This window comes from Cucumis melo, chromosome 1 (assembly GCF_025177605.1).
Source record: "Cucumis melo cultivar AY chromosome 1, USDA_Cmelo_AY_1.0, whole genome shotgun sequence".
In the NCBI taxonomy this organism is placed as follows: Eukaryota; Viridiplantae; Streptophyta; class Magnoliopsida; order Cucurbitales; family Cucurbitaceae; genus Cucumis; species Cucumis melo.
In genome coordinates, this window is record NC_066857.1 from 6316629 (window position 1) to 6343259 (window position 26631).

General features: G+C 34.8%; 1 protein-coding gene across 1 annotated transcript; it reads left to right on the forward strand.

Moving 5' to 3' along the window:
- Positions 1–1247: 1247 nt before the first annotated feature.
- Positions 1248–13677, forward strand: LOC103500089 (eukaryotic translation initiation factor 5B). The gene is made up of 13 exons (XM_008463292.3): positions 1248–1801; positions 1946–4119; positions 5548–6110; positions 6253–6360; positions 6453–6553; positions 6647–6737; positions 6846–6956; positions 7042–7107; positions 8531–8590; positions 10721–11278; positions 12512–12631; positions 12904–13023; positions 13185–13677. The coding sequence occupies exons 2-13, from the start codon at positions 2001–2003 to the stop codon at positions 13248–13250; spliced, it is 4083 nt and encodes a 1360-aa protein (XP_008461514.3). The 5' UTR covers positions 1248–1801; positions 1946–2000; the 3' UTR covers positions 13251–13677.
- The last annotated feature ends 12954 nt before the right edge of the window (positions 13678–26631 follow it).

Consider the following 26631-nt stretch of genomic DNA (forward strand, 5'->3'; position numbering starts at 1 on the left):
GATTAATGAAAGTTGTGTATCCGATGCACAACTTCTTTTGTTGTTTAATAGTTTGGTCATCCACCCCATTTTCATCACTTCTTCACGCACTACCTATTTTTGTCATTATTTTCCAAAAACGCTATATTTCTGAAAATAGTCCAAACGAATGAGAAAGAGAATAATTTTAAAAAGAAAAAAAGAAAAAAAAATGACACATGATATCATAAAAATGGACCATGTGGAAGGGATGCACAACTAGGTAACACCACACCCAAAGTTTACTCTTTTGGAAATTTCACTTGAAGGAAATGAAAATTTATGTAAATTTTATCAAAAATGTTTAACGAAATTAACATGTGAGAATCCCAGTGAATTTTATAGTTACTGTTTCTCAAGAGTAAGATCTTAAGGTGGATGGAGTCGAAGAGGGACTCCCTGTGAATTTAAAAATTACTCTCCGCTCACACAAAATATGATTTCAGGTGGGAGAAGAGGTTTTGATTTTGTTACGTTTAATTTGGTTACGTTTAAAATTGGTTATACACGATTTTTTTTTACACGTTTAGATTTATTTATACAATCTAAACGATTTTTTTAAATTCTTTTGCTACACGATCTTACGATTTTTTTTAATTCTTTTGCTGGACGATCTTTAATTCTTTATATACAATTTAGATTTTGCTATTTTTATACACGAAACCATAGAAAAAAAAAGAAAAGACGATGGAAAGATTGAATGACGTAAATAAAGAATAAGAAAAGAAGAAAGACATGAAAAGAAATCATAACTAAAAAAGAGAGGAAAAGAAGAAAAAACATGGAAGAAATCGTGAGGAAGAAAACTATGAAAGAAATCTCAAGGAGGAAGGAATAAGTAAATTAACTTAAAAATAATTTAAAATAGGATAAAATTAGTTGAGATTTAGAATAAGATTAGAAAAAAAGATTATAAAAGGAAATTGGTTATAATTAAATTTGAAAAATGGGGAGTTTTCATTTTCTGTCCGAACAAAAAGAATTGTTATTATTTAAAAAATTGTTATCATCTCGGTTTAGGAAGATACATCCAAAAATTCAAAACCATCCATAAGTTGGAAATTGTTAATATTTCATGAAAATATACATTTTCCAAGGTTGCATTCACAAATTTTAAATGCTATTTCTATTTATTTACACCAAACAACTTAAATTGAATTTTTATATTTTGTTCAAATAGTTTTAATATTTCCCTATGTTTAAAATTCGGCCTAATATTTCCCCCTCTCTTTTCCGTTCTCATATATAACAGAAGAAAAAAAGATATAAACCCTAGAGAGCTTCCTTCATTTCTCTCCTTTCCTCTGTTTCTCACTCTCACATAGACCGCAGCTGCATCTCACCGGCGTTTATTCTTCTGCCACCGCTGCTTGCCGGCAACGTCTCCACCGTCACTTTTCTTTCTTTTCTCTCTGCTTCAACTCCACGGCGCCACTCCCACCCCAACTCCATCTCCATCTCTTAGTCGTTGGCCGCCGTGCTTGAATTCTGTTTCTTTTTGGATTAACCGATCTTCAATTAGGGCGAATTTAGAATTAGGTCAATCTTTAATTTGAATTCCTGCCCAATCGGGATTACGTTAGACGGATTTTTTTTGGGGATTGAAACTGGATTACCAATCGGACTGAGTTTCAATCGCTAGCTTTGTTATATAAAGATTTTGCACTAGCCCGACGAACCTTTCCCAGATTCCCAATCCCAAGCGCTAGCTTCGTAAACGTCTCTCTATCTTCACTAGCTCACTTATATTATATCTCTCTGGATACGCTTCATCTCTTCTAAGGTTCATTTTTGTTTTTGGGGCTATGATGTTATTTATTTTTATTATGTTTTTTTTATTTATGGTTTTATTCTGTTGAAGAGAGATCTGATTACGTAGCCGATTGGTGTTGTTGGGTCTAATTTTTGGCTATCGATTTGCTGATAGGATTCTTGGGGCGCTATTGTTGGTGGTTTAAGGGTTTCAATTTGCCGATATTTCTATGGGTCGAAAAAAGCCTACCGCAAGGGATGATGACAGCGCCCCTGCGGCAGCCCATGGTGGTGGGAAGTCGAAGAAGAAGACATTTGCAGTAGACGACGATGAGTACTCCATTGGAACCGAGTTGTCTGAAGAAGCGCAAATTCAGGAGGAGAAGGTTGTGATAACTGGGAAGAAGAAGGGTAAGAAGGGAAATTCGAAAGCTTCACAACTTAAAGAGGATGATGACGAAGACGATGGGGATGGTGTTTCAGAAATTGTTATTACTGGGAAGAAGAAAGGCAAGTCGAAGAAGGGTGGAAGTAGCAGTGCTTTTACTGCTTCCAGTTTTGGTTTGCTTGAAGAGGAGGGAATGGATGGTGCTGATGATGACGAAGAATCTGTGTTGACTGCAGAAAAGGATGATGATGATGAAGAGGAACATCCTGCGATCAAGTTTTCGGGCAAGAAGAAGTCTTCCAAATCTTCAAAGAAGAGTGGTTTTTCTGCAGTGTCGGCATTCACTGCCCTTGATGATGAGAATGACGAGGATGCGATTGATAATGAGATCAGGGTTGATGAAGATATTGATGAGCCTGTCGTTGAATTTACAGGTAAGAAGAAGTCATCAAAAGGTGGCAAGAAGGCTTTGAGTGCATTTTCAGGTTTTAGTGGTCTTGACTATGAGGATGATGACAGAGATGATCAAAAAGATGAGGAGGATGTTGCATCAATTAGCTTCTCTGGTAAGAAAAAGAAGTCCGCTAAGGCTTCAAAGAAGAGTGGAAATTTGTTTAGTGCAGCATTAGCAGATGAGGAAAACGATGGTGATGTTTCTATGTCAGAGACAAATAAATTAGACCATGATGGCGTTGATGAAGACGATGTTAATGTAATTGCATTTTCTGGTAAGAAAAAGTCCTCTAAGAAGAAAAGCAACAGTACTTTTACTGCATTAAGTGATGAAAATGCGCAGGGAAATGAAGCTAAAGATGTAGTCGTGCCTGAAATACATAATACAGTAAGTAGCAATCTTGATTCTGATTTATCTAATGCCAACAAGACGGAAGCAATGGCGGAAACTTCAAAAAATAAAAAAAAAAAGAAGAAGAGCGGAAGGACTGCTCAAGAAGAAGACGATTTGGATAAGATTCTTGCTGAGCTAGGAGAAGGGCCTGCCATTTCAAAACCAGCAGATCCTCCTCTTTTATCCCAGGAGGCCAAAGTTGAAAATCCACCTGAGCTTGTAGCTCCTGCCGAAAAGGAAGCTGAAGAAGATAGCACAGAATCAGCTGCAGCAAGGAAGAAGAAAAAGAAGAAGGAGAAGGAAAAAGAAAAAAAGGCGGCAGCTGCTGCAGCTGCTGCTGAAGGGAATGATGAAAAAATTGAGGAGGTAAAGACTGAAATTATAGAACCCAAAAAAGGTGCTGCAAAGAGTAAAGTGCCAGAGAAGAAAGTGCCAAAGCATGTTAGGGAGATGCAGGAAGCAATGGCAAGAAGAAAAGAAGAGGAAGAGCGAAGGAAAAGGGAGGAAGAAGAGAGATTGAAAAAAGAAGAAGAAGAGAGGCTTAGGCTGGAAGAACTTGAAAGGCAAGCTGAAGAGGCTAAGCGTAGGAAAAAGGAAAGAGAAAAAGAGAAGCTTTTAAGGAAGAAACTGGAAGGCAAGCTGTTAACAGGTAAACAAAAGGAAGAACAACGGAGGTTGGAGGCAATGAGGAAACAGATATTGTCAAATACAGGAGGTTTACCTCTGTCTACATCTGACCCCAGTGCACCAGCTAAGCGACCAAAATACCAGACAAAGAAGACAAAACCATCCCATCATCAAACAAATGGCAATGCACAAACTAAGGCCGTAGAACATATAGAAGAAAAAATACAAGAAAGAGATGTGGCAGAGACAGAAGTATTGGAGTCAGAGAAGATTGAAGCTGTTGAGTTGATGCATGTGGAGGAAAAGTCGGGGATTCTTGAGGCTACTGAAGATAATGAAATTCAAGAAGACGAGGATGAGGATGAATGGGATGCAAAGAGTTGGGATGATGCTGTTGTTGATCTTTCCTTAAAGAGTTCCTTCGCTGATGAGGAGCTTGAATCTGAACCAGAGAATGACATGAAAAAGGATAGAAAGAATGGCGCAGGTAAGTTCAATAATGTAAATTCAACATTTGTCTGCATCCAGGTTACTCAGACCAATTTAACATCAATCAAAATAAAAAATGTAAAATGATTAGAACTAGTTTAGTGGGAGCTGGAGATTCAGTACCACTTTTATGATACGATCAAATGTTTTTTTTAGAAGTTCTGTAGTAACTACCTTACGCATGAAACGGTTAGGAATTTGTTGTTGCATCTGGACAATTTTCTTGTTTACACTTGTCTGGAAGCTTTTATTGATTTGTTCTTTTAGTGTCCTCTTTCAACAGATTTTTTTGAACTGCCCATTAGATCTTTTTTGCAAGATGGAGTTCCTTTGTTTTGGTTTTCATCTTTGTTCTTTCTTTTTTCTTTGCCTCTGTGTTATCTTTCTTTCTTCTCAATTGGAGCATGGTGTTCATGACAAGAAAAAAAGACAAATTGAGTGCATGAAAACTAAAGGAAGGAGTAAATGTTATGCGGAAATCCAAACAATTACTAGAAAGGAAAAAAAAGGAGGGTTATAGCAAAAAGAAAGATAGAGGGAGATTATTCTTCTCCTTAATTTGATCCAATTGGAAGTTTTGCAATTCCTTGTCTTTTGAGAGACTGCCTTGGTCTCTGTCTTTGATTCTCTTTAAGGAAATCCTATCTCCACACTCCATTGTCACTAAGTACAAGACTAAAGTGCATCAATTCTTCCATTCTATAGTCGCAAAAAGCTGTACGGTGTGTTATGTGTATAAAATACCTGGAGTCTCAAAGGCATTTATTTATGTAATATGATTTTGCGTGTAGATTTTTGGAATATGCTACTGTCTTACTTCAGCTGACACACCTCCTTTAGCCCAATATGAGAGCATTTTTGTCTTCTAATTGCACCACCACTTCAGAAAAGACCAGGAAATTCATTGTTTGAAATTTGAATTTAGTTCAAGCTTAGCTCCTCTTTGGATGAAAAGAAACAACTGCAGTCAGAGATTTTGTTTTTATCTACATTTTTTGGGTTTCCACTTCTTGTTTTATCCTGTGAACGCTTTTTCTCTCCCTTCGCAAAATATGGCTTAGACGATTACTAATTATTTGTCTTACTACAAAGAATATATCTCTAACAAATGGGAATAACGAGTGCTCTTTCTTTCTTTTTGTCTCTATTTTTGCTTCAATTCTTTCAATTCTCTTTTTGATATTTTCATGAAGGATTGTCTGAAGCTTTAAAATAGACTAAGAAGAGAAGGATTGTAAGCCCCAATATGTTATAACGTCCTTTTCATAGGAATTTTTTATTTGTTTGTTTCTTTTCTTTTCATTTTTTGGTTACATTAAGATGTTATCTCACTGATTTTAATCTCTGGCTTAACATTTTCTTGCTACTTTCAAAAATTTGAAGGTTGAAAATTGATTCTTCTGTTTAATGAAACTTGCATTTATAGGTGCCAAGCTAGCTGCTCCTGCTCAAAAAGGTTTACCTTCTCAGTCTATAAAGTCCCAAGATATTGAAAACAAAAAGAAGCAGGACGAAGTTGAGGTTCCTGACAAGGGCGAAAGAAAAGAGGATGCTGTTAGGAAAAAAGCTTCAATTCCAGATGCCACTCCTGTACAACAGGAAGAAAATCTTCGCTCACCCATCTGTTGTATTATGGGTCATGTTGATACTGGTAAAACCAAGCTACTAGACTGTATCCGTGGCACAAATGTTCAAGAAGGAGAAGCGGGAGGAATTACTCAGCAGATTGGGGCAACCTATTTTCCTGCTGAGAACATTCGGGAAAGAACTAGGGAACTGAAAGCTGATGCAAAACTGAAGGTTCCTGGCCTACTTATTATTGATACGCCTGGGCATGAGTCGTTTACGAACTTACGTTCTCGTGGTTCAGGCTTATGTGATCTCGCAATTTTGGTTGTTGACATCATGCATGGCTTAGAGCCACAAACAATAGAATCTCTTAATCTCTTGAGGATGAGAAACACAGAATTTATTGTTGCTTTGAATAAGGTAACTACTATTTATTTGCAATTGCTCTCAAAATTTGTTTAAACAATGTCTTTTCTTTATCCTTGTATTATTTTCACCTGTTTTGTATATTTCGATAAATGAGATCTGTTTCTGACCCTAAAGAAGTTATCCAACTTTCAAGGTTGACAGACTTTATGGGTGGAAAACAATCCGCAATGCACCAATACTCAAGACAATGAAGCAGCAAACTAAGGATGTGCAGAATGAGTTCAATATGAGGCTTATTCAGGTTATATACATTATCCATTTTTCAGTTGTATTTTTCTGTTTAATAACAGCTTAAAATGGACGTTGAGTGAATATACTTATTTTGGTCAACAGATTATTACTCAATTTAAAGAGCAGGGATTGAATACGGAGCTGTATTATAAAAATAAAGAAATGGGGGAGACTTTCAGTATAGTACCTACAAGTGCTGTCACGTAAGTTTCACATGCTTGTTGATGTTGTTTTGACTTTTATAAGCAGTAATTTTTTTTTCAAGTTAACTAATAGCTTGTTTCTGAAAATCTTAGTGGCGAAGGTATTCCAGACATGTTACTATTATTGGTGCAGTGGGCCCAGAAAACCATGACGAAGAAACTTACATATAGTGACGAAGTGCAGGTGTTAATTTGCTGTGGTTCAATATTATTTTTCTATGACAATGTGTGGGTATATTTGTGTATATATAAAAAGTTAAAAGGTGATCATATTCTGTTTTTCCATCAACAGTGTACGGTCTTGGAGGTCAAGGTTGTTGAAGGTCATGGAACAACTATTGATGTCATACTGGTTAATGGTGTGCTGCATGAAGGAGATCAAATTGTAGTTTGTGGGATGCAGGCAAGTACTAATCTAATTATGGAATTACCTTTTTTTTTTTGTTTAGATGGCCTTACATTGAACTTATGGAATCATCTTGTTACAGGGTCCAATTGTTACTACTATTCGAGCCCTATTGACACCCCATCCTATGAAGGAACTCCGGGTGAAGGTATGACTTCTTTTAGCTTCTTCTCTTCATATAGCTTTAGATGGTTGATCTTGGTTATAAACGATAAGAATGTAACCTTGTTAATGTACTTATCTTTGGTTATTATCTGTATATGAGATTTGGTTATTTTATGAGTCATTTATGGAATAACTTGTGCAAGCTTAAGTTAGTGTATGGAAATTAGTTGCAAGTGGTTGAAATTATGGGGGTGACGATATTGAGAGACAAGTCTGAATCTTGAGCCTAACTGTTGGGGAGAATCTCTTCTGCTCAGTAAGAGAATGTGGTCCATATATTTTTTAAATTCTTGATTCCTGATTGGTAGATTACAATTCCTTCACTTTCATAGCGTATATTGGTTGAAATTGGTTTCTGCGTAAAATTTAATAGTCTAAGTTTGCTAATGACCCATTTCTGCAGAAATTTGGATTTTGTTTGTAAGCTGTTAGACCTCCCATAATACTGCAATATAATAGGAGAAAGAAGAAAGAGAAGTCGGAAGTCATTGGGACAATCTTGGGGTGGAATGTAATAGCTCGGGACAATCTCGGGGTGAACTCGATGGGGGACTGTTTTTACTATTTTTACAGCTTTTGAGTATTACAGTTATTTAGGAGGGAAGGGGTAGTTTAAAGGGAAGGAGAAGAGTTATTTTGTGAGTGGGCTGTTCATCCTTGAGAGGAGGATAACAGAGTGTGTTTATTTTGATTTTTCTTATAGTATTTTGGTGTTTTATTTCCAAATTGATAATCTATCAATCGTTCTTTGTACTGAAGTTTTTCTCACCGAATTGAATAAAGAACATCTACACTAGTGTTCTATCCTAAGCTTTCTTGGAGGGAAATAATCTTAGAATAAAGTATTGTTGCGATTGATAAAGCGGAGAAATATCTTTTATGGGATTTGTTTCTTTCCAGAATAGCAGAGTCCGAGCATCCTTTCTGAAACTCTTATACATTCTTATTGGAATGAGAGATTACTGCTAACTAGTTGAGGCATTTTGCAGAAGTATTGCTCCGTGGGTGGGGAAACAACAGAGTATACATGTAGGAAAACAAGTTTGTACGTAACCCTTTTGAGATCAATATGTTCTCTACTGTAGAACCTTGAAAAAAGTTTCAGAGTCTGGCTTTAGGATCCATTCCTTATGGACAAAACAAAATAATTTAAAATCCGGTGCCAGTTTGATTGGTATGTGCCCTTCTATCTGGAGTGGGGGGGGGGGGGGGGGTTGTAGTCATTGGTTTCTTAGTATTTGATAGTATCTTGAATTTTATTGACCTGGATATGTCTGTGCCCTATCACTAGAATTACCGAGTGTTTTTGTGGTCTGTCTGAATATGAAATCCTTGATGAAGCATTATCGTTTTTGTATGCAATTGTTGCAATGAACAGCTGACAATTTTGGTTGTATAATTTTCAGGGAACATATCTGCATCACAAGGAAATCAAGGCTGCTCAGGGGATAAAAATAACTGGACAGGTAATTTGGTCATAACTATCAATCAAGAAATATATGTTTATATATATTTTAATCTTACCATTATGAATTGTGAATTTTGACCTGGACACAATGGTTCTTCGAAAGAAACTAGGGCACATCTTAGAGACTGACATGAAATTTTGTGCTTTTTGAGCGTCTTTGTGCCAAGAAGTTGCATTATTTTGAATTGATGGAAAGGATTATGTAATTCTTTTTTTCAGATATTAAGTACAAACTTCAGTTGAATCTAAGAATCTTTCCTTTCATTTCCCCATATTTTACCAAGTTTTAACCCATTCACAACCACCAGTTCAGATAAACGACTGGATCTTCTCCCTGAAGTCATGAGTTTCTGAAAGAAGAGGGGCATTCCCGTCTCCTCTTCTAAACCCTTAGGCACTCTCAGAAATTTATCTTATTTTCTTTAAAAAGAACCTCTTCCAATTCTGTTTGGCTTCAATTCTTGCATGTCTGTCTTTAGGCGTCAATTATCCATTTTCTGCTATGTTATTAATCTCCCACTTCCTATTTTCTACACTGGATTCTACATATATCATATTCTTTCTCTATTTTGTATCATGTTAGAACCATTCGGAAGGAGCTTCTATGTCTCTCTTTTTCTTTTATCTTTTTCCTTTCTTATAGTTAGTTTTTTCTAATAAATAAGAAATGAGAAGCGGATATATGTAATCAAAAGGTAAAACAGCCTAGGGGCTGGAGGTAGAGGAAATCCCCTTTTAAAAGGGTAACTACATGAGAAGAGCTTTTTAATCTTCAATAATTACTAAGATATTGCAGTTACAATAGAATTTTGAATGTAAAAGAGGCCCACCAAGAAGCCGTATTTGAAGGAGTGTCAAAAGGAGTTTAACTGAAGGGTTTCCCATGCTTTCTTTTCGTTTGGTCCATAAATGCCACACCAACGCTCTAGTGTCACAACTACCCAAAATCCTAGTCCTAGCTCTGCCCATCAAGTTCCAACCATTAAGTCCCTCAAGGAACAATGAAGTATTCCGGGGTGTGGTGAAGGAACATGGTGAGGCTTGGTCTTTGGTGTGGTTTCATGTCTCTTTGGGCTTCGGTTCTGAAGGTTTTTCTTTTTGTAATTACTCTCTAGGCAATATTTCTCCTAGTTGGAAACCCTTTATTTAGTGGGGGTTTTATGGGCTTGTTTTCTTATGCATTCCTATTCCTTCATCTTTTTTTTTCTCAATGAAAGCAATTGTTTCTATAAAAAAGAAGACTTCAAGGAGCCGATCATCAATTCTTTGGGGAGACACACTTCAACAACCCAGCTTCTCGAAAATAAAGTTCCAGGCCTTATAAGCGAAAGAGCAATGGAGAAATAAGTTGTCCAAGTCTTTTACTGTTTTCAGGAAAAACATGTCAACAAACCCGAACCCAGCCTCCAAAAGATACAGTTCCAGGCCTTTTAAGCAAAAGGGCAATGGAGAAATAAGTGGTCCAAGTCTTTCTCCCTTCCTTTTACTGACTCTTTTGTCCAATCAGTACTATGGTCATAGTTCAATGGTTAAGATTCTTCTTAGTATCCGATTCTAGTATATTGATCATTCATACAGTATTAAGATGACATTATCTTTTTTCCTGTTTTAGCCTACTAAATCTTACTCTATTTTTTTAGTTTTCAAACTTGGTTAATTGACCCAACCTCATATGTTTTCAGTGAAGTGTATATATATTTGTTAAATTAGTTGTTTTATCTACAAATAAGAATTAATATGTCAACATAGACATGGATATTTTATAAGAATAAGTGTTCTAGAGTGTCGTGCCAATTTCGCATCCTGTATCCATGTCCGTGCATCGTAGGTGCTCAAAGATGTTTAGAATTTGATATTGTAGTGTTTTTCTCTTTCTTCAGACCTTATTCTTTTACTTAATTAAAAAATTGTGTTCTAGGGACTTCATGTGCTCAATTTTTTTAAATTAATTAATTAATTTATTAGAAAAGCTGAGTATTGTACTGTCTAGTATGTAAGGAAGATACAAATGTTACACGAAATTGGAGTGTTTTTATGGTGGTCTCATTGTGCTTCTTACGAGATTGATTATTGCTTTTGTTGACTGATCTTAACAAAATCCCATTGGTATTTTTGAATATTTGTATAGGGTCTTGAGCATGCCATTGCTGGAACCAGTCTTCATGTTGTAGGTCCTGAGGATGACTTGGAAGACATCAAGGATTCAGCTATGGAAGATATGAAGTCAGTCTTGAGCAGAATAGACAAGACTGGTGAGGGAGTCTGTGTTCAAGCATCTACACTTGGTTCCTTGGAAGCATTATTGGAGTTTTTGAAGTCCCCGGCAGTGAGCATTCCTGTCAGTGGAATAAGTATAGGACCTGTTCACAAAAAAGATGTCATGAAAGCTAGTGTGATGCTTGAAAAGAAAAAAGAATATGCCACTATTTTGGCTTTTGATGTTAAAGTAACTCCAGAAGCTCGAGAACTTGCTGATGAGCTTGGTGTGAAGATCTTTATTGCTGATATCATTTATCACTTGTTCGACCAATTCAAGGCCTATATTGATAACCTCAAGGAGGAAAAGAAGAAAGAAGCTGCCGAGGAAGCAGTCTTTCCTTGTGTTCTCAAAATTTTACCAAATTGCATTTTCAACAAGAAGGATCCAATTGTGCTGGGGGTCGATGTGATTGAAGGCATTGCCAAGGTACACACTTAGATATCCTTTTCACTTTCCTATTCACTTAAATGTTCACGATGTTATTTCACCTCTAAACTCTGAAATATTGGCTTAAGTTATAATCTCTTGCTTCGGTAGATGCATATATGCCAGATCAGTTGGCTCTCTAATAAGTCCTGTGATAAAAGAATTGTTTTAGAATAAAAGGAAAATAATCTAACTTTGCAGCATCCTTATGTTTGCAGTTATTTCTGATACGTGACCTTTCATACCTAGTACACTTCGATATACTTGTTGATCTATTTTTTAAAAATTTATTTTCTTTTGTGTGATTTAAGAATTGCAGATATCTTTGAAACAACCATATACTGTTTTAATAAGAAATAATTTAATTGATGTACAACCTATCAGTTTTTAATTTGTTGTCTAAATAGATGACATGCAAAAATGTTATTAAAGTTACGAGAAAGATCTTTGAAGTTCTAATTTGTATCTGTTTGTTTCTTCATCTTATTTCTTCGGATGATTTTTTAGTTTCTTTTGCTTGTGAGGTTGAGGTGCCCATCTTCTAGAACCATCGTGTTATTTTAGTTCAGTTGTAAAAAGTTGTGTTATCACTTTTTGTAAATAGAGGTTAAATTACAAGTTTAGTCTCTGAAGTTCTAAATGTGTCGAGTAGGTCCGTTAACATTTAAGTCCTTGAGAAATTTGAAATATTTAAAAATTAATCAATCTTTTAGATGTAAATTTAAATTGTCTAATGGAAAACTGATCTTGTGTCTTGTGTCTAATAGAGCCGTAAATATAAAAAGAAAAAAATAAAGTGTAATTTTGATTTTTGATAGTTTAATTACCATTAGACCCAAACTTTAAAGTTTAAAGAGCACACATATAATATAACTAGAAATTGAATGTCTATATTTCTATCTACTATATTAAAACACTTATAATTGTACTTTTCTCCACCGCTGTATCAATACTTCCTATAATGCGATTATTTTATTTCTCATTTATTTTGACGGTGGAATTTTATGGAGAATAATAGGTGTGCATATTTAATAATTGATTCCGAAATATTGTACTTGCTTGTCACGCTTGTCCTTAAACCATGTATTTTTGCATTTTCTTTTAAAAGTCGTTTTTTGTAATACAATGTCGTAAGTCATTTACAAACATCTCTGCAAGTTAAATAATATAACCTTTGATTTCATAAATCACCTGGTAGTTTCAATCTCTTTGATGTTTTACCCATTGTTGCAGGTTGGCACACCAATTTGTATTCCTCAAAGAGATTTTATTGACATTGGTCGCATTGCATCTATTGAAAATAATCACAAACCTGTTGATTATGCAAAGAAAGGGCAGAAGATTGCGATTAAGGTAGTCTTTTGTTATTTTACTGGTGTTGCTGTTGTTTTACAATCTCCTCAATGTTTTCTACAATGATAGCTCTTCTTTGGTCTGTTGGGGGAAGTTGGAAATGTTGATCAAATTTGATGGATATGTTTCTATGTATGACTGATGGAATATATGGTTTTTATTACAAACTTTTACTTCTACTTCTTTTTTAATACATCAACATCATCTCAAATTTGTGAAATCATCCTAGTCGAATCAATATGTGCTAAAGTTTCCTTGGCTTCTTTCAACAGATAGTTGGGCATTCCTCGGAGGAGCAGCAAAAGATGTATGGTAGGCATTTTGATTTGGAGGATGAACTTGTCAGCCATATATCAAGGAAGTCCATTGACCTTCTCAAAGCCAATTATCGGGTTAGTTTACTTCCTTTTTTTTTCACAGGAAACTTGAGCCAACCATGATGTGGTGAGTGGTTTTACATGGTTGGATGTATGAGAGAAATTACACAAACGTTTTTGCGATCAAATGAGTTATTATTATTGTTTTGGCCAATAAATTTAATTATGTTTTATAGGATGATTTGTCCACGGATGAATGGAGACTTGTGGTGAAATTGAAGAATCTTTTCAAGATACAATGAAATGCAACACCATCAACTAGAGCGTTCTGTGACTTTTTGAACAGCTGGTTCGGATCAGGTGTCATAGGGTTAATATGTTGAAGATACAGAGGAAACGAGGGAGGGAAGAAGGTTGTCCCTTGGAAAAGACACCCGTGCCGAGTTTATGGATAGGGTGATTGTTGAATTCATTTAGGCGGGAAGGTATCCGGAATGGAATAACACAACTATTTCTCGTGCATGAGAAAGCCACCAACCAATCAACTCAGGTGTTATCTCTCCTTATGGAATCATTGAATAGCTAAGTTTTGTCGTGATTACCTATAGAGATTTTCCTTTTTTGTATGAAATAAAGTGTCTGCAAGATTGTCAACTTGTTGAGGGGATTGATCAAGATCTGTAATTATATGTTTGACATTCTTAGCAAATTAAATATTTTTCGGAGAAATTCGTCTCCCTTGTTTGCCAACGTAAAACTATCAGGTAATTCTTTTCTTCTTCGTATTTTTCAATGGATAGAGCGCTTTGGTGAGAAATGTTTGACTTATAGTGACCGACATTGTACTTTTATTAAGTGGTCGATAATCTGTGCTAGGATTCTAATATCGATCGAATGATATATGAACTAGATGATGACGGTCATAGGGGGTTGGGATGTCTATGACTATTATAATGTCATAATATCGCTTGCATACATCTATGCAAATTGAAGGAATTGCTAAATGCTTTGTTTTGTCTTTTTGTTTTTGTTTTTTTTTCACGCTTAGTTTGACATACTTATATTAGAATTTTTTTCTCATCTTTTAAAAGTTGTCTAATCTAGAGCATGGAGAACCTGAGGAAACTATTTACATGCATTCATCAACTGGTTTTATTGAACTGAATGGGGATTTGAGAAAAGTGCACCCAACAATGTTTCTCCAGTTGGGAGTTTGGTATATAACTGATTTAAGTAGGAATCCTGCAACCTATGACTTTAAATAGTGCAGGGAACACTACAACTATAAAAATGTCGACACAATGTAGTTGTGGTCTAAATTGGGTTGTTTGTGTAATGTTTTTCTAATTGATGACATTTTTGTAGTGTAATTGATTAGCATTTAGTAACAATTAATTACTATTTACATATACTTTTTCATAAGTTGTGTGGTATTAATTGATTATGAGATTGTTCAGTATGATTTTTTTTTCAAATTTGTTTATTTGCTCGGTTGATAGTCATTGTAAAGGTTGAGTATTGTGCAACTCTCCCACTGCATTGAAGACGTATCTTGTTTGATCCTAAATTCATTTGATATTCAAATGGGTAACATCGGCTAACTATTTAGTAGATTTATTTGGAACCAAAATATCAACGTTATTTAATTTAAGTGGTTTGTATTCTTTTATTTGAAATTCCTTAAAGATGTTTAATATTTCTTTTGGAAATTGACTTAGTTCCGCTTAGAATTAATATAAAGTAAAATTAGTTTTATTTTTAGATGGCACGTCAACCCAACCAAATATATTTTGCCGTGACTAATCTAACATACATGTATACATTTAAATGGCTTGAGTTTGATATTTAAGTTGCAAACTTGCACTGATGAAGAAGAAAATCAAATTTGGCTAGAGTTAGTAGTGAACATACATAATAAAATGAAATAAAAAAACCCTCGAATTGAATAACTATTCACAAATATAATGTTTTAAGTCTAGAAGATAACATACATAGAATCCTCAAGTTAATGGAAATGATAATCATCAAAGAAAATGAAAGGACAATATAGCCTTTGTTTTTTATCATGTCGTATATAAATGATTATTCAAATCCATTGTAACAGATCAAATATGGTACAAAAGGTTTTGCTTTCGATTTTGTGGAGTGGGGTATACTAATTAAGGGAAAGGCGATTTCTTTGGAAGCGTAGGTAAAACTTGATGTGGGAGGATGGACAACTCAGGAAACTGAAGGAGTTTAGGTTTAGGCACATTTGACAATTTTGGTAATTTAACAACTTGAGGCTTAGACAATTCAGGAAGTTTATGTTTTTCTAAAGGTGGAAGGTGGGGCAATGAAGGTAACTCAACCTTTGGTAGGGGAAGAAGCTCGAGCTTTGGCAAAATAGGCATTTGTGGTTTTGGAAGCTACTTGGATACCTTAGGTAATTGTAGTTCTAAGAGATGTCTTGCGCTCACTTTCATGATCAAAAACTCAAAATTTGTCAACATAACGACGCCAAGCATCAGAGTTACTGCAAAATATGAGAAGCGACGAGTAGCCATTGAGTTTTTAAAAATAGGTAAAGGAATTGACACTAGATTATAGATGATTGATACATATTGAAGTCGATATGAGTATGCAAGTGTTGATGATCTCCATTTATAGCATGCAAAAACTATTTATAGGTAAAAGAGAGAGGTGGAGGAAAGCATATATGGGTTGTTAGACGAGAAATGATTGGTACAAAAAGTGTTAGTTCAACTTTTCCGTCTATGCATATGATTTTTCAAAGCTAGTTGCAACTAAAGTTACGCTCCAACCTGTATGTGTACATTACAAATGTGCAAAACTTTGTCCAACCTGATGAATCGGGTCAGATCGGCTAGTTCTACTACGATCCAATTTTGTATACTAAGCCGAGGTCATTACCTTAAAGATAAATAACAATTTTGACACTTTTTTGAAAAGTGGAAAACTAAATCTTGATTAAAATAATTTTCAAACAACTGTTTAGAAAACAAAATTCATCGAATCCGTAAAATACCATGAAAACATGTTCTATCTAAATTTAATTTTTTTAAATGAAATAAATTTATTAAATAAAATGTTTAAAATACAAATAGTGAAAAACGATTAATGAAAAGCGAAAGCATGTCACAGACCCTTTCTATCGCTCGTCAGCTTTCCATTTCCTCTATTGCTTGAAACATTAAACATAGAAAAAAAAGGTGAGTATAAGCATATACTCAGTAAGAGATCTACTATTGGTCCCACTAGGTGATATGTTAACTTCCAATTAAGAGGTACCATAAAATATCACGTGCCTGATAGAACACATGCAATTCAGTGATCCCGTGGGTACACTCATCATGGTGGTTTCGAAGTAGCATGCAACATATCATGCTGTGAAGTGATCCCATTGGACCATGGCATGATGGACTGATGTTCTCGTCGAACGCACACAGTCATAGATCTTTGAAGGGTGTTGATTTCGAGGGACACCATACTTATAGGTACACGTCATAATATCCGAAGTTAACAGACACCACAGTCCAAAAGTATGTGATAAACATCCTAAACATAGCATGAAATATCGATCATAACAGTCCATAATCATGTAACACTATAAGAAATCACGACATTTTCGACGCCTAAACGAACGTTGGTGAAGATTATGTCAGGAATGTCCTACAACGCTGCTAGGCACGTGTCAGCAGAGAGATCCATCGTTGACGTACACATTTAGACGTCAAGAATGGTCCAACATTCCCCCATGTCAACGTTCATGGAGTCAAGGAGAGAGATATTATTATTTTATTTTTAATTTTTCTTGACGTCATGCAAACAGACGTTGGAAATGTTTACACCAACCCCGACGTCTACGTGATCGAGTTGGGGAAGAGTAAACAATTAAATAATTATTTACCATGCCTTGACGCTATTCATTACACGTTGGGGATGGTGTCAACCATTATCGACGTTATAAGCGAAACGTCGGGAATGTGTGGAACTATTCCTGATGATTCACTTTATGGTGTTAGGAATGGGGGGATCTTATGATGTTTTCGAAGTGCGTTGGGAGATCCCCTATTTATTTGAGTTTTGTGTTCATAGAACATAGAACTCACAACGAAAGAAAAAGAGGAAGTGTCCGAGAGAGAGAGTGAGAGACCGTCGTGTCGTTGCCATCCATTGTCTATTGTTCGTTGTTGCTATCGTTGTCGGGTTGCTTCCCTGTTCATCGTCCTCCCCTCGTTGTCCTATTTGGCTGCAGTCGCTCTACATGTAGGTTGTGGTTTTTGTTCTTTTTTTTAAAGTTAAATAAATGTTTTGAATGAATGTATATTCAAATTCAAATTGTTTGCATGGATATAGTTAAAATTGTTAAAATATATTGAAATTGTTTATTGAAATTTTTTGATGTTTAGAAATGAAATTGTAGGTATAAAATGTATATTGAAATTTGTTATAAGTTTAGAGTTAAAATTGTTGAAATTTATATTTAAATGTATTGAAATTGTTTGTAGTTTAGGAATGAAATTGTATGTATAAAATGTATATTGAAATTGTATGTATAAAATGTATATTGAAATTATTGTAGGTTATGTTTTAAATTGTTAAAATTTATGTTTGGGTTGAGATTGTTAGATTTTAGGGTTGAATTATTGAATTATTGTAATTGTTGTGACTATTCTGCAGTTATGTTGGCCTTTAGTTTTTAATCTTTTACTTTGCTTTGTTTGTTAAAATTAAGTGTTAGTTAAATTGTAAATATTGGAGCATGCATTTTGATTGATTCGTTCTGGCTATCCTGTAGTTATGGTAGCCAATAGTTTATAATTGTTTAAAAGTGTTAGGTGGCTTGTAAAGTTTGTTGGAAGTGTTGGGTAGCTTTGAAAGATTGAAGTAATATGTGGTTAGGTTTTTCTGGTTATCCTGCAGTTATGGTAGCCTTTCTAGTTTAAACTTTGCTGTAGTGAAAGTTGGGATATTGGGTACTTGTGAGGTGTAGCTTATTTATGGAGTAAGTATGAGCATTTGAGAGGAGGAATATAAGACTAATCAAACAAATTATATTTTAGGTCTTTAACGAAGGACAAGGTTGGATGAAACTTTAGAATTAGTTTTCGATTGAGTATAGAGAGGGAGTGTCCCAATTTTTAGAGGTTGCAAGGTATGACGTCGATGAGTATGGACAAACAAGGTTTCCATGCAAGAGATGCATGAACTCAAATTTGGACTCATTAGAGGGTGTGCAGTGACATCTATTAACAATTGAAATATCCCCCTCCTATACAGATTGGGTGTATCATGGAGAGCCAGTGAACTTATATAGAGGTATAGAAAGATTTGATGATGGAACTAGTAGTGACCCTTTTTACGAAGGAACTAGCAGTAACTTTTTTCATGAAGAAAATGAAATTTTGGGTATGCTTCATGATTTACAAGCTCAAATTGAACACGAAGAAGAAACGGAGGAAGGTTTGGAGAATGACATGCCGTTTGATTGTGAGGTAGAACAAGAGACAAGAAACATATTTCAGGAGTTATTAAATAAAGTACGTAGTGAGCTATACCCAAGTCGTTCATAATTTTCATCCCTAAACTTCTTGATGAAGTTGATGCATGTTAAGGTTCTCAATGGTTGGAGTAACAAGTCCTTCGACATGTTATTAGAGCTGTTAAAAGTAACGTTTCTAATGTGTAGTACTACTATCTCTAGTTCATTCTACAAAGCCAAACGAAAACTGCGTGACTTAGGCTTGTGATACGAGACTATTCATGCGTGTAAGTACGATTGTGTATTGTACTGGAAGGAGTTTGAGATTTGCAACAACTACAATACCTCGTTATGCACTTCAACCACCTTCAATTCATATTCAGTAAATACATGCAGACTCTTAATTTTACGTTCGAAGGTTCAGTAGTTGAATCTCAGCTTACCTAAGAGATTAGCTAAAAAAACTATCCCCTTGCTACCTGTCAAAATTTTCCAATTAAAACAGATCCTAAAAAATAAGGAAAAAAAATTTAATGACCTTAATTAATAAAATTTACCAACGGCTAGATCTAAATTTTCCCAGTTTAACTTAGGTTGAAACGAATTCAACCTTGATGGAAAAAAATTCACAGATTAAATCTCTAAGAATTAGCTAATTGCTTCAAGGAAAACTCCTCAGTTAGAACCAAAATCAAGTTATTTTTGAGCAAATAATTATCATTTGATGAGTTATCTAAAACCCATAAAAAACTTACCGAAAGAGGCTCAAAATGGTTGAAAAAGGGTAAAAGAAGACTTGACGGCTCTATTAGAACAGGAAGGGCGCACAACTCATGGCTTTGAGGTTTGCTTGGATGGAAGGAGATCTAACTGAGTGAAGGACGCACAATTGAGAAGAGACGCTTCGCCTTGTGTGTGGTGCGAGACGAAGACTCGATGCATGAAGCAAAAATTTGGACATAATGGTGACCTAAACTCTCATAGAGAAAACGATGCGGAGGGTGCCTGGACTTGGAAAGGTAGTGAAGAAGCTTATTCGTCCGACTCGGTAAAAATGAGGCTTCACAGCTTGCTCTTCATTGACGAAAATGCGATGGCACAAGCAGGGATCGACGGACCTCGGCTGGGCGTGGTAGATGGCTAACAGAAAAGAAAGCTTCAGCATGGCTAGGGTTTTTTTTTTGTTGAGGAAGAAGATGATGAGATGTGGCACACAATCCTAGGCTGAACTTATAATTAATAATAATAATAATAATCATAAATATTATTATTATTTTCCTTTTACCCTTTTTCTTTTTAAATAAAACTATTCCTTCTCTTTCCTCATTTACTCCCATCACATCACTTTTCTCTTCCCCAATAAATTAATTATCCACCAATAAACAACTTTACCTCATATTAATTATATAAAAATATATAATTAATAATATTTCTGCCAAAAATTCACATCCTCACTTTAATTAAATATACATCCAAAATATATTTAATTAATTTCAAATACAACAAAACTAAAATAACTTCACATTTAAATAATTCAACATAATTAATTAAAAAAGCTAAGATAATTAAATCCAAAATTACTTTAATTTTGGGGCATTATGTTCTTCCCTCCTTAAGAAACTTTCATCCTTGAAAGTTCTAATCTTCGAACAGCTCTGACTACCTGGCTCTCATGTCATCCTCTTGTTTCCATGTGGCCTCTTCAACTATATGATTTTGCTATAATACTTTGACCAGTGCAATTCCTTTGTTACGGAGCAACTCGACCTTCTCTTACCAAAATCTCAACTGGTAGCTCCTCATAACTTAAATTCTCATTAATTTGCAATGACTAATCGTCAACTATATGCTTTGGATCTGTTATATATTTTCTTAGCATAGAGACATGCAACACGTCATGAACTATAGAAAATAACGGAGACAACGCGAAATGGTAAGCTACGGAGCCAATGTGCTTAAGTATCTCAACTTTTCCCTCTTTTCAAATCTTAGAAAACCTTTCTTAGGTGTCACCTTCAGAAATACCATGTCCTGTGTCAAACTCAAGATCCTTACGTCGTAGATCAATATAACTTTTTTGTTTGCTTTATGATGTCAACATACGAGCCCTAATCTTCATATGGCTTTGTTGGTGGACCAAAATTACTCGGAGCCAATCATCTTTTGCTCACCAACCTTGTCCCAACAAACAAGAGATCTGCAACAATTACCATACAGAGCTTCAAATGGTGCCATGTCAATGGTAGCTTGATATCTATTATTATATGCGAACTCTATCAAATGCAAATGGGAGTCCCAACTCCCTAAAACTCTAGCACACAAACTCGCAACATATCCATCAAAATTTGGTACAAACACTCAATTTGACCATCAGTTTGAGTGTGAAAGGTTGTACAGAAATCTAATCTCGCGTCCAAGGTGACTTAAAGTCCTTTCTAGAACTTTGAAGTGAAACGAGCATCTTTATCAGAAACAATCGATATGGGCACTCCATGCAGTCTCACTATCTTTGTAAAATAAAATTGTGCCCGCTTACTGGTTGCATAAGTGCATTTTCCTGGGATAAAATATGCTGATTTCATGAGCCTATCCACAATTACCCATATCACTTTATAACCTTTCACTGTTCTAGGCAGTCCTGTAATGAAGTCCATCGACACATTCTCCCAGTTTCACTTTGGTACACTCTTGGGTTGCAATAAACCTTTGGCTTCTGTTTCAATGTTTTTACTTGCTGGCACACTAAACTTCTGGTAACAAAATCTGTCACTTCTTTTTTTATGCTATGCCACCAGTAAATTCATCTCAGGTCCGGAAACATCTTCATACTACTTGGATGCATAGACAATGTGGAACTATAAGCTTTGGTCAACAAATCTATCTTAACTTCACTTTCTGTTAGCACACATAATCGTTTCTCAAACATAAGCCCATCGTCATGGGATATAGAGAACTCATCAGCTTGCCTCCACCTCTACTGGGCGATGCTTCTCAATCAAATAAGGATCATTATGCTAAGCAACAATAATTCTCTACCTCAAAGTTGGTTGCACTTTACTTTCTTGCAACAATTTCAAATCAAACCCCCCTTTGGTTACATGGTTGAAAATTGTTTTGTTAGAGAATCAGTGTGCTCACTATGATAGATCCAAACTTGCCAATAAAACTAGTGCTTGATGTGGGATTTAGTAAAATTATTTGCCATGGGTTTAGGAGACGAAACTCGTAAGTCAAATTGGGGTCGTTGCTTGGGAGTGCATCGATTTCTCTTGCAAAAGAGGTTTCTACCTTATTATTGTTCTTTATTTTTCTCTGTTGTATTTTACAGATCTTGATTGAGAGGAAAGGCAAAGAAGAAGAGAAGTTAGGGAGCAAATAGCTCTTTAGGAGGGTATTTGTGCTAAAGACACTTTTGAGGAAGAACTTCCAGAGTTAGGAAATTGAGATCATAGCGAATCCTTTGCTAGAGCATAGCTTGAGGGATATTGCGGCCCTTGACTTCACCCAGTGGCCCTCTGAATTACCTATCCCAAGATGACATGCAATTTTGAGCTAAAAATTGGGTTAATTCACTTACTACCTATTTTGTATGGATTTGTACCTGGTGGCCCCTATAAATTCATAAAGGAATTCCATGTGGTTTGCAACATCATGACGCCATACGGAGTTACTTAGAAGCAACTGAACCTCAAAGCCTTCTTCTTGGCATTGAAGGATGATGCCAAAGACTGGTTATTTGTTCTCTCAACAGGAATTATGACTACCTAGGCCCAGATGAAGAAACTTTTCTTGGAAAAGTTTTTCTCTATCATTCGTGCCGCCAAGGTTAGAAAGAAGATTTATGGAAACACATAGGTAAATGGTAAGATATTATATGATTACTGGGAGAGTTTCAAGCGCCTTTACACTAACTTTCCTCACTGTCAGATTTTTTAGGCGCTCATGATTCAATACTTCTATGAGGGGATTGTCTTCAATAATATAAGTATGATAAATGTAGCTGCTAGAGGAGCTTTGCAAAGCTCCTATGGAGGCTTGAGCAATGATTTTCACAATGGCTGCTAATGCCCAGCATTTCGAGACCAGAGACCAAACAACACTGTCCACCACATCTTCACAAGAGATAAACAAAGTTAGATCTGAACTTGTTGAATTAACTACTCTTGTGAAATAGTTATCCATTGCATGTGGACAACGACCTTAGAAGCTTTAACTAAGGTGAATTATATGGGGAACCAACAAGGTAATAAGTCGTACAATCAAAACCATTAGGGAAGCTAATGAAATAGTCACAGAGGTCAAGGATATGGCAACTCTAGCTTGCCCAAAAAGGATGGGATGAAGAACCTTTGGGACACACTATAATGTACAACAAATGAGTAGACAAAGAGATATGAGAGTATGGTAGAAGGAATGCTTCAATATCATAAACAACTCTTTAGGCTTCTTGATGATGGAGTTAGTATTATAAATCAATGCCAAAAAAATTACAAAATGGGATACAAGAGAATGATGCAAGGTGTGAAGTATGAATTCTCATACTCTTTGGCTTTTACTTTTGCCTTTTTACACTGAGGGGGAATGATTAAGGATCTCTCTCTTGTTCAGACTCCCACTTGAAACAAAAAAAGGGTGGAAGATTGAGCTTACTTTCCGTATTTTTGCCAGATTTCGCACATGGACAATGAAGAAGATGCCTCTATTTATAGGTGAGGCGTGATGTGACAGGATAACATTGGCCTTATTTAATTCTGATAATGCTGTGTATGTGTTGCAGATGTCCTTTTCAGCTTGTCTGGTATTCGTGCTAACCACCTTTTTGTCCATGAGTGCTTCAGATTGCCTAGCTTTGTTATGCTAGTTGTCTAGTTGGTTGCGGGCATATCCTTGCCTGACGTTTTGTCGACGGGTTACTCTTGTTCTTGCCTAAAATCCTACATTAAGATAAACAAAACACAATAAATATGTATAAATCTCTTTTGTGATTCACAATGCACAACTTGACCAATTTCTTTACTTTTCTACATGTTTTCTTCCAAATTTATGTATTAATACTTCATTATTCTACCTAAAAGGCTAAAATAACTTCTATTTCTACAAGGTATCATCTATTTTGTTTATTATGAGTTTCAATCACATATCTTGTACCATTTTAGTGTAGTTAGCTGATTTTTCCTTAGTTAGACCTTTAGGTTTGGTTAAGAATATGGTTGTTAAGGTTCTTGAACTGTCATTTCCTAGTGACTTTTATGTGATGAAGGTTAATACTTCCACTCTCCCCTTTGAATTATCTGTTATGTTAAGGAGTCCATTCTTAAAGATAGCAAAAGCTGTAATTGATATTGACAAAGGGTCTCTTAGGATCAAACGAAGGGAAATCTCAAACTTTTATTATGTTTAATGGTAATCCTTCTGCTAATCCTGCTTGTTTTAGTTCTGTTATTTTTCAAGATAGCAATGAATAAATACACTAAACCTATATAATAGATTAACCTAAGATCATTCATGTCGAATTGTCAAGAATAAATTACATACCAGATTTTATTGTGAAGAATAAGTTGCATACCAGATTCTATCTCTGAGTAATTAATGATGGTTGTAAAATGACTATCGTCTTCCTCTATCAAAACCCTGAATGCCCTTAGTGGGATCTTTCTCTTGATGAGATATAAGAAAAACTAAGTGCTTATTATTTTGGTATATTGGGGATCATAGCGCTAAGTCTCTTTATATACTAGTTTAATTAGGATCCCCATTAAATCCTAATCAATCTAGGAATAGGCTTCTACCCATTTAGTCCATGCTCAATTACAAATTTTAGGTCTTAATTAAATAGATCACATAATATGCCATATTTAATAAAAAAACCCAATGTGATAAATTATTAATTCACATACATAGCTCACACTTTAATTATATTATTATTTTAATACGTATAAGGGGTTTTAGCTACTGCTTTACTAGGTACCTTATTGAGGATATGTGCTTCAGGCTTGACAATCTTAATTTTCTTTTCAAGTTGAAGTTCAACTTCAACTTTAAAAGACTTGAAAACTTTCAAAGATTGAGACTTCTCATGAATTAAATATAGGTACCCATATCTCGAATAATCTTCTATCAACGTAATAAAGTATTGTTGTCCATTCCAAGAAGCCGTAGGGAATGGACCACAAATGTCCGTATTTATTAGTTCTAAGATGTCTTAACATCTGTTGGTACCTAATTTTCTTATGTTTGTCTGTTTTCCTTAATACATTTCAAATAAATTTCAAATTTGCCTAAATCAAGGGAATCAAGAGTTCCATCTAACACAAGTCTTTGAATTCTCTGTTTAGAGATGCGACCTTAACGCTTGTGCTATAACATAGAAAAGTTCTCATTTAATTTACGCCTTGTACCACATGATTTAGACAATAAGACCTTGTTAGATAAAGCATAAGAATCAAGCATGTATAGGTTATCAATTAAAGAATTGGTACCAATAAGCTTTGATTTTTGAAAAAGACTAACTTTAATATTTCCAAAAGAACAAGAAAAATCGAATTTGTCCAAATGGAAAATAGAAACTAAGTTCCATCTAAATGATGGTAAAATAAAAGTCTCATTCAAATCCAAAAAACAACCAGTTTTTTAAAAGTAATTTAAAAATGCCAATAGCTTCAACTGGAATTGCCTACATAGATGAATCTTAAAACATCATTTGATGATTGGCTCCACAAGCAACCTTGCATGGATATACTTATGTGAGTAGTAGCAGCAGAATCTATCCGCTAAGTATATATAGGTACAAAAGCTAAATTAATTCAAAAAAAAAAAAAATCAAAGTAATAAGTTTACCCTTCTTTACATGCCATTTGACGTACTTGGGACAATCTTTCTTAAGATGTCCTTTTTGCATAAAAAACAAGGATTCTCCGTAGCTTGTTTCTTGTTCTGCTGAGATGTCCCTTCTACAACATTCGTAGTTTTCCTTTTCTTCTTACCATAAAGTTACTTCTTGCACACATTGAGAGATAAGCTCGTTAATACTCCATTTATCTATCTGAGTATTATAACTTGCTTCTTTTTTTTTTTTAATTTATTTTTTAGCAAAATATTTTTCAATTTTAGTAAGAAACTTTTTGGAATTTTCACTTTCAATGATAGAACCCCAAAAAGACTCTAGAATGGAATGCCTGATAATCATCAGACATATGCAATTTGACCATTCCCACTTTGCAATATTAGTCCTATTCGACTATTCCTTAGTAGAAACAGGTTTATCGGTTCTTAATGCAAGGTCTCGATCCATACACCTGAGAAGTATCTCTAGGCTTTCCTTCCAAATCTTAAAATTTGATCCATTCAACTTAGGGATTGAACTTAAATTTTTAGATATTTGAGCAAGACCAACTGAACAAAGAACAAACAAATAAATAATATGCTCACAATTAATAGGTGTCATAAAATAAAATATGACAAAATAATTTAACATATATGGTGGGTCCCTTTTACAAGATGCCTAACACAACATTGATGTCGAACCTTTGGGTCGAGACATCAACTGTAAACGGTAGTCTCAACGTAGTAATCAAAGTACTGGCGGTAAACTCTGTTAAAAAATTAGCATTTATTTGAATCGGCTATTTCTCACATGAGCAATCCTTATAACTATCAACTATTTATTACCACACACACTCATATTTTGTACGTTCTTTGGGCCGTTAATTATTCACACAAATCAATGAATATGCGCATCCTATATTTTAGAATTAAACTAATCTAGACAACAGAGACTACTTTGGTAACATGTTATTTTGACCAATTCAATTTAAAATATAAAACACAATAATAATAATTTTATTATTGTAAAAATAATGGAGGAAGAACACCAAATAATCTTTAACAAAATTCACCCAGTAATTGGGTACATTAGAATATAATTAATGCAACATAAATATGTAAATATCCCAAAAACATTTAATCAACAGGATGATTAATTAATCTAGAATCTATTAATCTTGAATAAAAAACATGATCAATTAAACTTGAATTCATAACATGATTAATCAAATCTTGAACCTACAACATGATCAATTAAACTTGAATTTATAACATGATAAATCAAATCTTGAATCTAGATCAATTATACTTAAAACCACAATATGATTAATCAAATCTTAAATCAATATCAATTAAACTTTAAACCACAATATGAT

Coding starts and splice junctions, on each gene's coding strand:
- LOC103500089 (XM_008463292.3), top strand. CDS start 2,001: ATGGGTCGAAAAAAGCCTACCGCAAGGGATGATGACAGCGCCCCTGCG. Junction 11,279..12,511: donor TGATTGAAGGCATTGCCAAG/GTACACACTTAG, acceptor CCATTGTTGCAG/GTTGGCACACCAATTTGTAT. Junction 13,024..13,184: donor TTCTCAAAGCCAATTATCGG/GTTAGTTTACTT, acceptor TATGTTTTATAG/GATGATTTGTCCACGGATGA.